This window comes from Mus caroli, unplaced genomic scaffold (assembly GCF_978045245.1).
Source record: "Mus caroli unplaced genomic scaffold, Mus_caroli_1 scaffold_10, whole genome shotgun sequence".
In the NCBI taxonomy this organism is placed as follows: domain Eukaryota; kingdom Metazoa; phylum Chordata; class Mammalia; order Rodentia; family Muridae; genus Mus; species Mus caroli.
In genome coordinates this window covers 22637393-22650879 of record NW_028227265.1, presented here as the reverse complement: position 1 = coordinate 22650879, position 13487 = coordinate 22637393, and the positions used below count along the sequence as shown (strand labels likewise).

The following is a 13487-nucleotide window of genomic DNA, read 5'->3' as shown; positions in this document are numbered from 1 at the left end:
AAAACAAAACAAACCAGACCACAATACCTGTGTGGCTTTCAAGGCCACCTGCACACACATGGAGCATATAAACAAACGCATGCAGGTGCACAGACATAGACATAAAGAGTAAAGAAAGAAACTTGGTTGTTTTGTTTTGCTTTTTAAATTTTTTTCCCCTTGGGCTGGAGCTATAGCCCAGTAGGTAAATGCCTGAGTTCAACCACCAGAACCTGCACCAGAAAAGCCGGGTGCAGTGTGTATGGCCGTAATCCCTGATCTAGGAAGGTGGAGACAGGCAGTCCTCGGGCCTTCCTGGCCAGGCAGCCTAGCCAGTTTGGTGATCTCCAAGCTCTGGCTGCACATAAAGGGGAGCAACTCCTGATGAATTTCACACACGGTTGTCCTCTGACCGCCACATGTATGTGCACACACAGGAAACATGCTACACACAAAAGAAAAAAATCTTTTTGTTTGTTTTTTTAGAGAGTGCCTGCTATCACCCACATTGGCCTCCGACTCTCTATGTATGAATGCTTTGCTTCATGTATGTCTGTGCACCACAGAGGAGGGAGTTACATGTTCTAGAACTGATGGTGTGACAGTTGGTTGTGAGGCACCAGGTGGGTGCTGGGAATCGATCCCAGTCCTCTACCAAAGCTGTCCTGCTCTTAATCACTTTCATGGCAATCCTCCAGCCTCCGTGATCTTTCTTGATTCATACCCCTACTGCCGTCTCTCCTCTGAGCTCCCCACAGAGTTCCTCTCAGACTTCACATGATATACACACTACATATGTAAGAAAAAAATAACATCTTGTTTTTCTGCTTCTCCCTTATGTTTGAAATCATTTTTTATAAAATTAAAGCAAGGGCTTGAGAGATGACTCGGGGGTTACGAGAACTGGCTGTCCTTCCATAGGACCCAAGTTCAATTCTTATCACTCACATGGCAGCTCACAGCTCTCTGTCTGAAGCTTCAGTTCCAGGGATTCTAGTTTCTAAGGATTTGCCCACATGGGGTGCACAGCCACACATGAGACAAAATACCCATACAAATAAATTGTATGTACATTAAAATAAATCATATAGAGCCGGGCGTGGTGGCGCACGCCTTTAATCCCAGCACTCGGGAGGTAGAAGCAGGCGGATTTCTGAGTTCGAGGCCAGCCTGGTCTACAAAGTGAGTTCCAGGACAGCCAGGGCTACACAGAGAAACCCTGTCTCAAAAAACAAAAAAAGGGCTGGTGAGATGGCTCAGTGGGTAAGAGCACCCGACTGCTCTTCCGAAGGTCCAGAGTTCAAATCCCAGCAACCACATGGTGGCTCACAACCATCCGTAACGAGATCTGGCGCCCTCTTCTGGAGTGTCTGAAGACAGCTACAGTGTACTTACATATAATAAATAAATCTAAATAAATAAATAAATAAATAAATAAATAAATCATATATTTATAGTGTGTGTGTGTGTTCATCTTGATGGGAATGGTGGCACACACACACCTTTTATCCTAACACTGGGAAGTCAGAGTAAATAAATCATATATTTATAGTGTGTGTGTGTGTGTTCATCTTGATGGGAATGGTGGCACACACACACCTTTTATCCTAACACTGGGAAGTCAGAGTAAGCACGTCTTAAAGAGTTCAAGGCCAGCCTGGCCTACATAACAAGTGCCAGGCTAACCAGAGCTAACATGTCAAGACTCTGTCTCAAATAACAAAAATGTCTCTGTGTGTGTTAGAAAGGTAGGTCTGGCTAGAGATTTTCTTTCTTCCTCCCTGTAGTTTCCAAATATTCTGACTTATGGTTATGTGGCTTTTATAACCAAATAAATAAACATATTTAGGATCTAACAAGAAGAATACCTGCCATTTATTTCTTCTTTTGATCTTAACTCAAAGACACAGCTTTGCAGGAATGTTCTGAGCGTCCGGAAAGAGTCCTCGGCTGTTTTTCTGCTTTTCCATTTGAAAGTGCACCTGTGTGCCCAAGGCACTTCTGCTCACATGTTCTGTTTACTAAGCCTTCTGCGTCTCAGCCACGCCAACCCCAAACATTGCCCTTGTTGCTGAAACCCCCAAGCTGGTGAACAGGACGGGTGGGAAAATGGCTGTGTGTGGTACACAGTTGCCCCTGTCTGCTGGTGAGGCACCTCAGCTCCAGCCTTCCAGGGAGGTTTCACACAAGGAAGCTGGTGCTGCTTTAAGTCTCCTGACCTAGGGGCTAGGCAGAGGTGTGCACACCTCAGTGTAGAGGACATGGTTAGCATTAGGTCCAATGTCCATGTGAGATTCCAACTCCAAAAAGGAAACTCCCCTGAAACCACAAAGGGCTTCTCCTGTCCAGTGCTTTTGGCAGCCACCTGCTGCTCTGAGCCCTTCTGAATGAGAGGAGGCACCTCCCTCCCCGCAAGCACACACTACCCATGCCCCTTTCCTCTCCCTGCAGTTTTGGGGCTTGACTGGGGTGGTGTGTGTGTGTATGTATAGATTATGGGGTATGTGTTGTATGTATGTGTGTGTAGATGGCAGGTGTTGGGGTTATAGATGGGGTATGTGTGTGTGTGTGTGTGTGTGTGTGTGGTGTATGTGTGTGTGTGGTGTGTGTGTGTGTAGATGGCAGGGTGTTGAAGTCTTAATGAGAGGTTCCCCCCACAGGATTGCTTGTATCCTGCCCACCTCAGAGGGTCCTGTGAATAACTTTACCTTTGAACTTTTCTTGTATTCAGCCCCTGATCCTTAGGATTTGGTGACAATCCTTGGCTGACAGGAGGCTTTGATCCTTGGGGAGTTCAGAGGAAGTCCCATGATATAGAGGAGGATTGGAGATTGGCACAGGGGGTGGGGGTGGGGTGTTAATTAAGAAGAAGGCTTTGCTTAACACTCACAAAAAAAAAAAAAAAAATGCCCAGAGCCTGATGACAGGAGCTCAGCCAGCACACCTCCAGGATGCCATGTGTTGGCACGAGCATGACTGTTATTTAAGACACAACAGTGCCCAGGAGAGATTCCTACCCCATCCCAGGAAGAGCAGAATACCTGAGAACCGCCTCATTTAAAGAGGTAAAGCTGGCTTTCTTTGAGTGGTGGGTGTCTCCAGGAGAAAGAAGTCTTGCAGGGCTCTGAACGTAGCTCAGATGGCAGAGCGCTTGCCTGGCCCTGGGTTCACTCCCTGCATGGCTGAAACCTGACCAGGTGGTATGCACTGTACTCTCAGCCTCTGGAAGGAGGCAGGGAAGAGCCACAGTCACCCTTGGCTGCCTAGAGAGTTGGAAGCCAAGGACAGCAAGATAGTTCAGTGGGTGAAGGCACTCGCTGCCAAACCCGAGGACCTGAGTTCAATTCCTGGGACCCACAAGGCATAAGAAGAAGACTTACACATGTGTGAGTCATGGCACATGTGCATTCACATACATATAGACATACTAAATAAATAAATATAGTTTTTATTATAAATGTAACATTTTAAAATGCTTTTGCTTAGGGACGACTTTATCTCAAGTGGCTAAAGGTCGAGGGACTTGCTAATGGATCCCAAAGCCATTCCCTGGTACCACCCAATCCGTGTCACAGTGACACTCCTTTCACCAGCAGAATGTTGTAGCTTGTCTCCCTCCCACCTCCAAGGCAGGTGTTCTCCTTTGATCCTGATAATCAGGCACACCATTTACCTCTCAGTAGAGACCTCACTGTATAGCCTGTGCCTCCTCCTTCTCTGGGCTTTGGCTGCTAGAGGCTGGCTCATGGACTATCCATCTCTTTAGCCTAGTACATGGCCTGGGTACCACGTAGGCCCTTCATAATGATCAGAGTGAGTGGTAACTATGGACAGGAGCTGTGCAGTCATCCTCTTTCTGGCATCATCTCATTTTCACTCTGCCTAAAAAGATGAAGACCAGTTAGCAGAGTGTGGGCAGAGCTAGTCAGGGCAGGATGCCCGTCTTACTCCTGGTGTGTCTAACAGCTCCTTGAGAAAGTCCAAGACATGTACAGCATCTTAGCAAGCTTGGCTCACGGGCTCAGGACTTAATGGAGCAACACTTAGAAAAGGAACAGGCATGGCAGAACTACTGTGTGAGACCTGTGTTCCCATGCAAAACCAAAACACAAGGCCCCCACTAATAGGGAGGGGGTGGGGGCAGAGAGACAGTCCAGCAGTTGAGCATATGCTGTCCTTGTAGAGGACCCAAGTTCAATTCCTAGCACTCACATAGCAGCTCACAACTGTCCATAAGTCCAGTACTAGGATGCACGGGATGTACAGATGTCCATGCAAACAAAGCACGCATACACATAGAATAAATGCATCCTTAAAAACATTTTTAAAGCCAGGCATGGTGGCACACGCCTTTAATCCCAGCACTCGGGAGGCAGAGACAGGCGGATTTCTGAGTTTGAGGCCAGCCAGGTCTACAGAGTGAGTTCCAGGACAGCCAGAGCTACACAGAGGAACTCTGTCTCCAAAAACAAAAACAAAAAAATAATTTTTTTTTTAAAAAAGAGGGGCCAGGCAGTGGTGGCACATGCCTTTAATCTCAGCACTTGGGAGGCAGAGGGGGCAGATCTCTGTATGTTCAAGGCCAACCTGGTCTATAGAGCAAGTTCAAGTTCCAGAACAGCCAGGGCTACACAGAGAAACCCTGTCTCAAAAAAAAAAAAAAAAAAAGGGGTGTGTGTGTGTGGCATTCATTATAATCAGATGCAGCTTCCCTTTCTCCCCCAGAATCTCCATTTACTTGTCCAGGTGGTTGCTGATTGCCATTGAGGTTGCTCTAAGGAGAAACTGACGTGTGAAATAATTACATGCTTTTTACAGCTCATCTTTACTCCATGCAGTGTCAATCTGAAATGCAAATAGAAGAGTATTTACCTCTATACACAGAATCGCCAGAATTACAGTGTGTATCCCCCTCATCGTGCACGTGCATGTGCCTTTCCGTCATTGAAAACTGGAAGAACATGCAAAAGCGAGCACAACTGTGTCCTTACTCGCCCGCCTGCTGTCAGCCTGCACCTCCATCGGGCTGGCCAGCCGGGGCAGCAAGGACGACAGGATGGCCTGCTTCATTCTGTGTAGCTGTCTTTAGGTAAATGTTTCACTAAAACAAAGAAGTGGGTGAGTGGGAGAGGGTGTCACATAGAGCTCCCTGACCGTCTGTCTTTCTGAGACAGCCATTACTTTCTTGTGTGGTGGGCACAGGTTCTAGCTGGAATGGAAAACTGGAACTCTCCAGGCTGTCAGTAGGTCTATTTACTCAGTTGTAGGAATAACAGACACCTGGACCTGCTTCTGGCTGGAATTATTCTCCCACTCGCTGTAAGTCTACCAGAGTCTTGTGTTGATGGCGCATAATTAACACAGTCAAAGATCACTTGTGAGAGACGGCGTGCATCTCCTCTGCTCACACTCCTGCTCCATCGTTTCACTAGATGTCATTTACAAGTCATAAATCCAGTAACAATTATTAGTAGTTTTAATAGTTCAATTGTAGGTCATTAAAGCAGGCGCATGGGCTTGGGGGACTAGACTGGCTGTCTGGCACTGTTTGGTAGATGTTCTTAGAGTCATGAGGCTGGTCAGGAGTGGCATGTGTGCCTTCATCCCATCATGGATGTGTTAGAGCATCTGTCAGATGCCAGTTTTGTGAAGTCCTGGCCCTCTGTAGAAGAAAGCAAGACACACTTGGCATCGGTAGTACCTGTGATCTAATGAGGAAAACATTTTTTGTTTGGTTTTGGTTTTGGTTTGTTTGTTTGTTTGTTTCAAGACAGGGTTTCTCTGTGTAGTCCTGGCTGTCCTGGAACTCACTCTGTAGACCAGGCTGGCCTCGAACTCAGAAATCCGCCTGCCTCTGCCTCCCAAGTGCTGGGATTAAAGGCATGCGCCACCACTGCCCAACGAGGAAAACATTTTAAATTATATAATATCAATTCCCAATCTAAATAAAAAGACAAAATCACAAGAAATACTTAAATTATAATTGTGATAGGGGCTACAAACAGAATTTGAGGATAGGTGTTAGAGAGAAAAGCCCTCGGAAGTGGTATCTTGGCCCTGTGTATAGGATAAGCAGGGCATGAAATAGCCTTGTGGCAGAAAGCGTGTGCAGAGGTGGAGCCCTGGCAAGGAGCTCTGCTTAGAGAAAGATCCACAGAGCCAGAGTTCAGGCAGCACAGGGAGGCCAGGTGTGGGCAGGAAGGGCCCGGGTCTTTTAGGGGAACCCTGTTCCTTACCTTGCCTTACTCATCCCCAGTGCCATGATGACCAAAAACCTCACAAGCTAGAGGGCTTCTAATTTCTCATAGCAAGTCCAGGACACCAAGCAGCCAGCACGCAGGGTTGTGTGGGACTGAGATGCCTGCATGAGTCTGGGCCAGACCATGTGTTTGCCGCCCACTGTTTCTGGTCATTTCTGCAATTCACTCTACCCAAAGTATAATCTGCCCTCTGTCTTCTGCCCTTGGGGCCTCAAATGTTTTGTTTTGTTTTGGTTTGGTTTTTACTTGTTTTATTGTTGTTTGTTTTGCTCTAGTTTGAGACAGGGTCTCATAGCCCAGGCTGGCACTGACTCCTCTATTGTAGCTGAGGCCAGCTTTGAACTGCTGACCCTTCTGCTGCTACCTTCCAGGAGGAGTGGAATCAGAAGCAGGTGCCACCATGCTGAGTCTGGTTCTGTTTTACACTCTCATGGGCTTGTCTACTCCGTCCTGCTTTCCTGTAATTCTTTCCAGGGTGGGTTCTAAGTGTAGCCTTGACTGTTCTGGGATTTACAGTAGAGACCAGGCTGGCCTCGAACTCAGAGATCTGTCTTCTGAGTGCTGGGATTAAAGGTCTGTGCCACTATAACCAGCCTTAACAAAAATCTTAAACTAGAACCAAACATATCTCTCTCCCTCCAAAGAGTGAGGTATGGGGACCCCACGTTTGAGGTCAATCTGTACCCCAGAAGACCAGGAGATGGTAAGCTGGGTCACTGGTAAAGGCTGTCGCCATCAGGCCTTTGGCCTTAGTTCTACATCAGGCTCCACATTGCAGAGGGAGCACTGACTCCTATATGTGTGCTTATACAGACACACAGAGGCCCTGAGGAAAATGCAGGCAGCCATCTGTGCCCACATCTCTTGGCTGCCTTTGTCCTGAGGCCTCTGCTATCTTTTGACTGAAGGGGGAGGGTCTAGGAGCTATACTAGGGTCTGGAAATAATGAGGCACAGCCTTAAAAATCATAGTAAGGTGTTGCAGGCAGAAACCACAAAGGAATCTTATGTGGGGCACAGCCAGCTCCATGCTCCAGGTTGGAAGGTCCCTGCATTATCTTACAAGGACGCCAGAGACTGCTTCCCAGTAGACATGTGCTCATGACGCCATCTCTCCATCCAGGTGCTGAGCGAAGTCCTCAAGGATCTCTATCACTTGCTGAAGCACGTGGTGCGCTTGGAACCTGATGACGTCGCCAAGCTGCATGCCCAGCTGGCCTTGGAGGAGCTCGATGAGATCATGAGGAACTTCCTGTTCCCGCCCCAGAAGCTGGAGAAGAAGATCGTGGTCCTGCCATAGACCTGGTTCACAGAACATGGAAGAAGGCAGGGGAAACCAAGCAGCCAAAGCAGTGGCCACACACCTCCCAGCAGGTGTCTCCACCGCCTCCTCGGTGCAGACCTCAGGTCTGCTATAACTTGAAGGTAGCTGTACGGTGCTGGCACCACTTGGGTGTTCAGGGCTACCTCTCTAGAGCATCCACTTGGTCACTCGGCATCTGGCCCAAAGCATGTGCAGTGAGAAGGGTGAATCCCATCTAACCACACCCTTCATTGTCCTGAGCCTTTAGAGGAGACCTGTATATCACTGTGGAGCGTTTTCTTCCGGCTGGAGAAGCCGCCCCACCCCCCTGGTCCCATCTTGATATTCTGTCATAGTGAGATGATTCTGCCTGTGATGAGGGACAGGCAGAGCTATCATCTGGGTGTGCAGCTGTGGGGAGGGGAAGGAAGCATTGCTGCTTAAACTACACAATACGAGAGAATAAAAGAATAAAATTACCTTGGCTGGAATGATCAGCCAACGTGAATGCTGTCGCTGCTGGTTGACTTACAGAAGAGGAAGAGTAAGCCCTGTCTGTCCTCGGGGGCCTTTTTTCTTCTTATTGCTCCTTCTGTTTTTACTTGAGCTGCCATTCAGTCTTCTGCACCTCTCAGGGTGATGCTGAGACAGTGGAGTGGTCTGACAAAGGCAGGCAGGGCTTATGTGGCACAGGAGTGGCCTGTCACCAGCTCACTGAAACAACTTCAGATTTAGCACTGTGTTCATCCGCTCTTGGATTTATGTATTTTGGTGTTTTCATTGCAAAAGACAAGAAAAGGTTAAAAAAGAAAAAGAAGAAGAAGAAGAAGATGGAGACTGGGGAGATACGGAGATACCTTAGTCCCTGAAGTACTTATCATGCAAACCTGAGGACCTGTACTCCATCCTCTGCATCCAGGTAAAAACACTGCTTGAGGTGGCATGTGCCTGCAGGCCTAGGGAGCCGGGGTGAGTGTGTGTGTGCAGGGACAGGTGCATCCTGGAGGCTCACAGGCCAGCCAGTCTAGTTAATTACTCTGTGAGTTCTCAGCCACCAAGAGACCCCACCCCCATCCCTTTCTCTTTCTTAAAAAAAAAAAAAGGATAGCTGTTTCCTGGGAAACAGCACCCAACGTTGACCTTTGGCCTACACACACTCACACGCTCTCGTACAGTGTCTGTTCAACTCTTGAGCCCACATGAACATACGCATACATGAACATCTATACACAGGCACAGTGTGTGTGCAACTTCGTCCACGTGGAACGAAAAGGAAAAGGAAGCAACTGGCTGCTTCAGATAAGCCGCTCTGTAGCCTACGCCTTTGTAAGATGAATGCGGTGTTCATCGATCCCCAGCATCACAGAGATAAGTATAGGACTCTATCTCGGGACTTTATCTCCACTTTCCTGATCTAAAGGAAGCAGAACTATGACAGTGCAGGTGACTATGGTGTGACATTCAGGTGTTCTTGTCTGTTGGGAGCAAGCCAGATTACACAGCCTTCTCAGCTTGGCCTTCCCGATAGGCATCCCCAGAAAGGTGCCAATCACTGATACAAACCACAGGCAGTGTATCAAGCAAAGGATCTAACAAGGCTGCCGTCCATGGCGGCACATACCTCTGATCCCAGCACTCATGAGGCAGAGACAGGTGGACTTCTGAGTTCGAGGCCAGCCTGACCTACAGAGTGAGTTCCAGGACAGCCAGGGCTACACAGAGCTTGAATGTTTTGAAGGAATATTTCTATTCAGCTAGGGTAGCAGTATTAGTTTATATTTTTCAAATCAAGAGTGAGTGCCTATAAAGTCAGGGTTGGAGCTGCTTAAGCGAGTGTTTCTTAGCCTTTAGAATACATCCAACCTAAGGCTGGAGAGATGGCTCAGCAGTAGAGTACACACTGATCTTGCCGAGGACCCAAGCTTGATTCCCAGCCCACATGAGATACTCACAATGGCCCGTGGCTCTGGATCCAGCCGATTGACACCTCTGGCTTCTTAAGAGTACCAGCACTCACATGTACATAAATACACACACACACACACACACACACACACACACACACACGTAATTAAAAGTAATTTTAAAATTATATATAATATATTTTAAAAGATACAGCCTGCTTCGCAGTCCGAGTACTGTCCACGGCGTTTAGGCCAGTTTGCCTGAAGGTGTACACTGATGACTTTAGGATCTTCTCCATCTAAACACGCCTGCCCCTCCCAGCCTTAGTCTCTTTATCTCTCTGTATAAATGGACTCTTAGTTTGAACTACTATCAAAGGACTAGAGTATTTGATTTTATTAATTTTTGGTGTTCTCAATTTGAGAGAGTAATTTTTTCTTCCGGACTTCATTATCAAATTCAAAGGGAAGATGATTTAGTGACACCCTTGTAAGCATGACCAAATTATTAAAAACTGTCAGATAACTCTTCTAAGTCAGGCATGGTAGTTAACACTTATGACCATGGCACTCACGGGGCTGCGACAGGAGGGTTTAGTGAGTTCAAAGTCAAATATGGGCTGTATAGTGAGTTCTAAGACAGCTTGGATCTCAGTATGGGATTCTATCTGGAAAAAAAAAAAAGAAATCCTAGGGGCTGAAGATGTCACTGAGCTGGTGGGATGCTTGCCTAACACACACACAGCGTTGGATTCAATCCCCAGTACCTCAAAAATCGGACACCGTAGTGTAGACCTGTAATCCCAGCACTCTGGATAAAAAGGCAAAAGGATCATAAATTTGGAGCCATCCTCAGCTACATAGCTAACCTGGGCAACAGGAGACCTGTCTTGGTTATAATTTTTACTGTAAATTTACTCATGTGTTTCTGAATGAAAAGCTCTAAGGAACGAGACTAATGGGATAGGAAAAGCACAAACGTAACTTAAAGGGTCCAGAATTCCATCTGGGCCTGGTGACACAGACCTGTAATCCCAGCTACTGGGGAGCTGAGGCAGGAGGGTGTTAAGCTCAAGGCCTGCCTGGGCTGCAGTGAGTTCATGGAAACTCTGAGAGGACAGGAGTCCTACCTCATACCTACCTCTATGCGAGGTAGTAGCGTTGCTACCCCATACCTACCTCTATGCGAGGTAGCAGCGTTGCTCAGCCTACATGAGGCCCTACACGCAATCACCAGCCCTGAAAACAAACAAATGGCATGAACCCCAAAGCTGACACGTGGCCGGAAGAGCCCTGCTGGCTTGCATGATGGATCCTGAGTGGCCGAGCTCTCTGTCCCACCTCTGTCTGTCCTTTCTCAAGAGGCAGTCCTCTTCTGCTTCCCCTATTAGTCCTTCTATCCCACATCTGTCACTGGCAAGCCTGAGAACATGAGTTCAAATCCCAGGATCTCCATGATAGGAGGAAAGGCCCGATTCCCTCAGGTTGGCCTCTGGCATCCACACACACCATGGCAAGAACACCCCTCCCCAGTAAGTGAATGTAATGAGACATTTTCTGTTGCCGGGAGGTGGTGGCGCATGCCTTTAATCCCAGCACTTGGGAGGCAGAGGCAGGCGGATTCCTGAGTTCGAGGCCAGCCTGGTCTACAGAGTGAGTTCCAGGACAGCCAGGGCTTCACAGAGAAATCCTGCCTCGAAAAACAAAAACAAACAAACAAACAAAAAAAAAACCAAACAAACAAAAAAGACATTTTCTGTTAAAGTTGCAGGAAGAATGAGTTAGAAGTGAGGTTGGCGAGTGGTAAGAGCTTCTGGAGTTGGGACATGGTGGCCTGGCTGGGAAGCTGGAAGCTGGGCAAGCCAGAGAGAGGGAGGGAGGGCAGGAGGGAGGGATGGAGGGCTGACCACAGAGAAGAAGATCTCTGGGAAAGGGACGAGCAGGCACAAAGCCCCAGAAGGAGAGGAGGCTTGAAGAAGAGCTGGGGTCCAGACAGAGTAAGAGGAGAGTGGTGGAGGGGGCAGGAGCGGGTGCCAGGGCGGGTGTTCACTGAACAAAGGCAGCCACAGACCGATTGCTCCCTGAAGCCACTTCTTTCTCGCTTGTTTCTGGAAAGTGCTATGAAGCTAATGTGGTATGTGTTGTAAAATTGAAAATAAATATAACCACACACAGTCCTTTTTCTATTTTCTCCTCAAGCACAAGAAAGCAGCAGGCAGATCCCTCTCTATCCCACCCCCCATCTCCGGGCAGTGTGGCTTCAGTTGCTCCTCCAACAACAGAAAGAGGACACCAAGTGTGTGCATCTGCGTGGGTCCTCCCACCAGGGTCTTCCCACCAGGGTCCTCCCACCAGGGTGTTCCCACCAGGGTCCTCCCACCAGGGTCTTCCCACCAGAGTCCTCCCACCAGGGTCCTCCCACCAGGGTCCTCCCACCAGGGTCTTCCCACCAGGGTCCTCCCACCAGAGTCCTCCCACCAGGGTCCTCCCACCAGGGTCTTCCCACCAGGGTCTTCCCACCAGGGTCCTTCCTGTCCCTTCAGCTCAGAGGACACCTGAGTGAAGTGCTGCCATCTGCCTGTAACTCTCACCAGGGGTTTGGCAGGGTGGCTGTGCCGTGGGAAAGTTGATTTGTTTGCACAATAAGCTGGGAGGATGATCCATCTGACTGACCTGCTAAAACCAGAGCAGAGCGAGTCTCTACTTTCCCACAGCCAGGGTTTCTAGAGTAGAAATGGCAGTTGTGTCCTGAATAGGTGTTGAGAGCTGGCCACCTTTCCCTCACTGAGTGGCTGGCTGCTTTCCCTGAGCCCCGCAGCGGCCATGACCTCAAGGGCCTGGCTGTGTCCTGCTGCAGGCTGGCTTGTGCTGCAGTCACATGTGCAGCCTCACTGCAGAGTGCCGCACCTCTGACTTCATGCACCACTCCGCTCGCTCGGAGCTCAGTGTCCTCTTTGCTTGGGGGCTGGGAATGAGTCTGGCTGCTCTGGCTGAATCAGTACTGCAGCCTCTTGCCTGCTGGCCAGCTCACACTGTGCTCTGCACACATACTGGCAAGGGAAAAGGGAAGCCAGACCCTCACAGACCCTGGGAGGGACTGTACCCTCTTAGCATTTGAGGGTCATCCCTGGTCCCTCCCACAGCACCTCTTACTGACTCAGTAGCTTGGTGATCCCCTAAGCTTCCTTTCTGCCCCTCCCCGAGGTGACCCTCTGTGGTCTCCAAGGACCACAGAGTAGCATAATCCGTTTCGTTGTTTCCTTCACTTTGGACAGCTAGGTTGCAGAATCCCTGCTCTGGAAGGCAACTAGATCTGAGCCTTGTCTGTCCTGGCCAAGGCACTGTTTACTACCTTGGAAGATGCGTCATGACATTCCATGGCCACTGCTGGATACTGCGGGAGCTGCTTCTCCGCTGAAGTGAAGACCTTTCACACTGGGAGTACAGCTCAATGGTAGACAGCTTGCCTGGCACGCATGAGGTGTGGGTTCCATCCCCAGTACACACACACATACACACACACACCACATATAGAGCGACAGACATTAGTGGGGGAGACATGGAAATGGAGGGAAAAAGACAGAGAAAGATATCTTGATCATAAATTTGAATTGCAAACTCAAATGTTACACACGCAGACCCAGTTTGAATAAGCATGGCCCTCCTATTCAAATGTTTGAATATTTTATCTCTACTTGGGACTATTTAGGAAGGATCAGTAGGTAAAGCCTTGTTGGAGGATGTGCCTAGCTGCCTCTGTGTACACTCTCAGAGGGCATATGGTGTGTGGATTATAAATGTAATGGGGCCAGGCATGGTGGTACATGCCTTTAATCCCAGGACTCCACTGAGGCAGATGGATTTCTCGAAATTGGAGACCAGCCTGATCTGTATAGTGAGCCCCAGGCTAGCCAAGGCTACACAGGAAGACTGTCCAAGAGGAGGAAGAAGAGGAGGAAGGAGGAGAGGAGGAAAAAGAACTTTAAATGTATATATAACAGACATTTCCACAGTCATACCTCCACTAAGACTGCCACTGATA

General features: G+C 48.6%; 1 protein-coding gene across 2 annotated transcripts in view; it reads left to right on the top strand.

The window, feature by feature from the left end:
• Tango6 (transport and golgi organization 6 homolog) overlaps nucleotides 1-11331 on the top strand; it is a 176682-nt gene extending 165351 nt beyond the window's left edge. The window contains exon 15 of one of the 2 annotated variants that reach the window (XM_085843607.1): nucleotides 7362-11331. In XM_085843607.1, the coding sequence (XP_085699733.1) occupies nucleotides 7362-7538 (177 nt within the window). In that variant the 3' untranslated portion in view covers nucleotides 7539-11331. The remainder of the gene's footprint in view (nucleotides 1-7361) is intronic. The other variant, XM_021169882.2, reaches the window with a different exon arrangement.
• Nucleotides 11332-13487: the final 2156 nt, after the last annotated feature.